Source organism: Otolemur garnettii, unplaced genomic scaffold (assembly GCF_000181295.1).
Source record: "Otolemur garnettii isolate 467f Iridium unplaced genomic scaffold, OtoGar3 scaffold00070, whole genome shotgun sequence".
Classification (NCBI taxonomy): Eukaryota; Metazoa; Chordata; class Mammalia; order Primates; family Galagidae; genus Otolemur; species Otolemur garnettii.
In genome coordinates, this window is record NW_003852465.1 from 8,515,518 (window position 1) to 8,516,362 (window position 845).

The window sequence follows — 845 nt, forward strand, 5'->3', positions numbered from 1 at the left end:
AGCTGATAAATTATTAAATATGCTGGGCCAGGTCTCCATGGATCCCAGCACTGCCTCAGGGTATCCTTTCATAGTTCCACTTCTGGATTCCTATTTCTGGCTCTAAGCCTTGGGTCTGTCTTTCCTCCTTCTCTGTGTGTCTGGATATCTCTCTCCGAGTCCGTCCTTTTATGATTTTTATCATTCTTTTTCCAGGGTGGGAGTCCAACTCCATTTGACAGGAATTTTGCCACTAAGATGGGTGCCAAAGCTATGAACTGGATGTCTGGGAAAATCAAAGAGAGTTACCGCAATGGTAGGTGGGATGAGAGGGTGGTCCCCATCTAGACTGGTTCCCCAGTACAGAAGCTGATTGACAATTTCTTACTGCAGGGCGGATCTTCGCCAATACTCCAGACTCAGGCTGTGTTCTGGGGATGCGTAAGAGGACCCTGCTCTTCCAACCAGTGACTGAGCTGAAGGACCAGACTGATTTTGAGTGAGTACATCTCCTTTCTGGAGTGGTTCACTCCCTTTTAGTTTCAAGGTCTCTCACCAACCTATCCATGTCTTCAGTCTTTTTCTTCTAGGAGTGGAGTCTTATCCATTTCTGATCTGTTGCCTGTGTTCTGAAGCCAGCCTTACCTGCCCAATTTCTTCCTATAAGCATTTGGTGGAAGTTGATTGGGGCACTGACTGATTGTATCATCATCTATCATCTATCTCATTCCTCCATAGGCATCGAATCCCCAAGGAACAATGGTGGCTGAAGCTGAGGCCCATCCTTAAAATCCTGGCCAAGTACGAGATTGACTTGGATACCTCCGACCATGCCCACCTGGAGCACATCACTCGGAAGCGGTCTG

General features: G+C 47.5%; 1 protein-coding gene across 1 annotated transcript in view; it reads left to right on the forward strand.

Moving 5' to 3' along the window:
- The window catches only part of PFKM (phosphofructokinase, muscle), a 25,704-nt gene that overhangs the window by 24,624 nt on the left and 235 nt on the right, over positions 1 to 845 (forward strand). Inside the window, exons 20-22 of the mRNA XM_023515368.1 lie at positions 196 to 295; positions 373 to 478; positions 718 to 840. Coding sequence (XP_023371136.1) covers positions 196 to 295; positions 373 to 478; positions 718 to 840 — 329 coding nt within the window. The remainder of the gene's footprint in view (positions 1 to 195; positions 296 to 372; positions 479 to 717; positions 841 to 845) is intronic.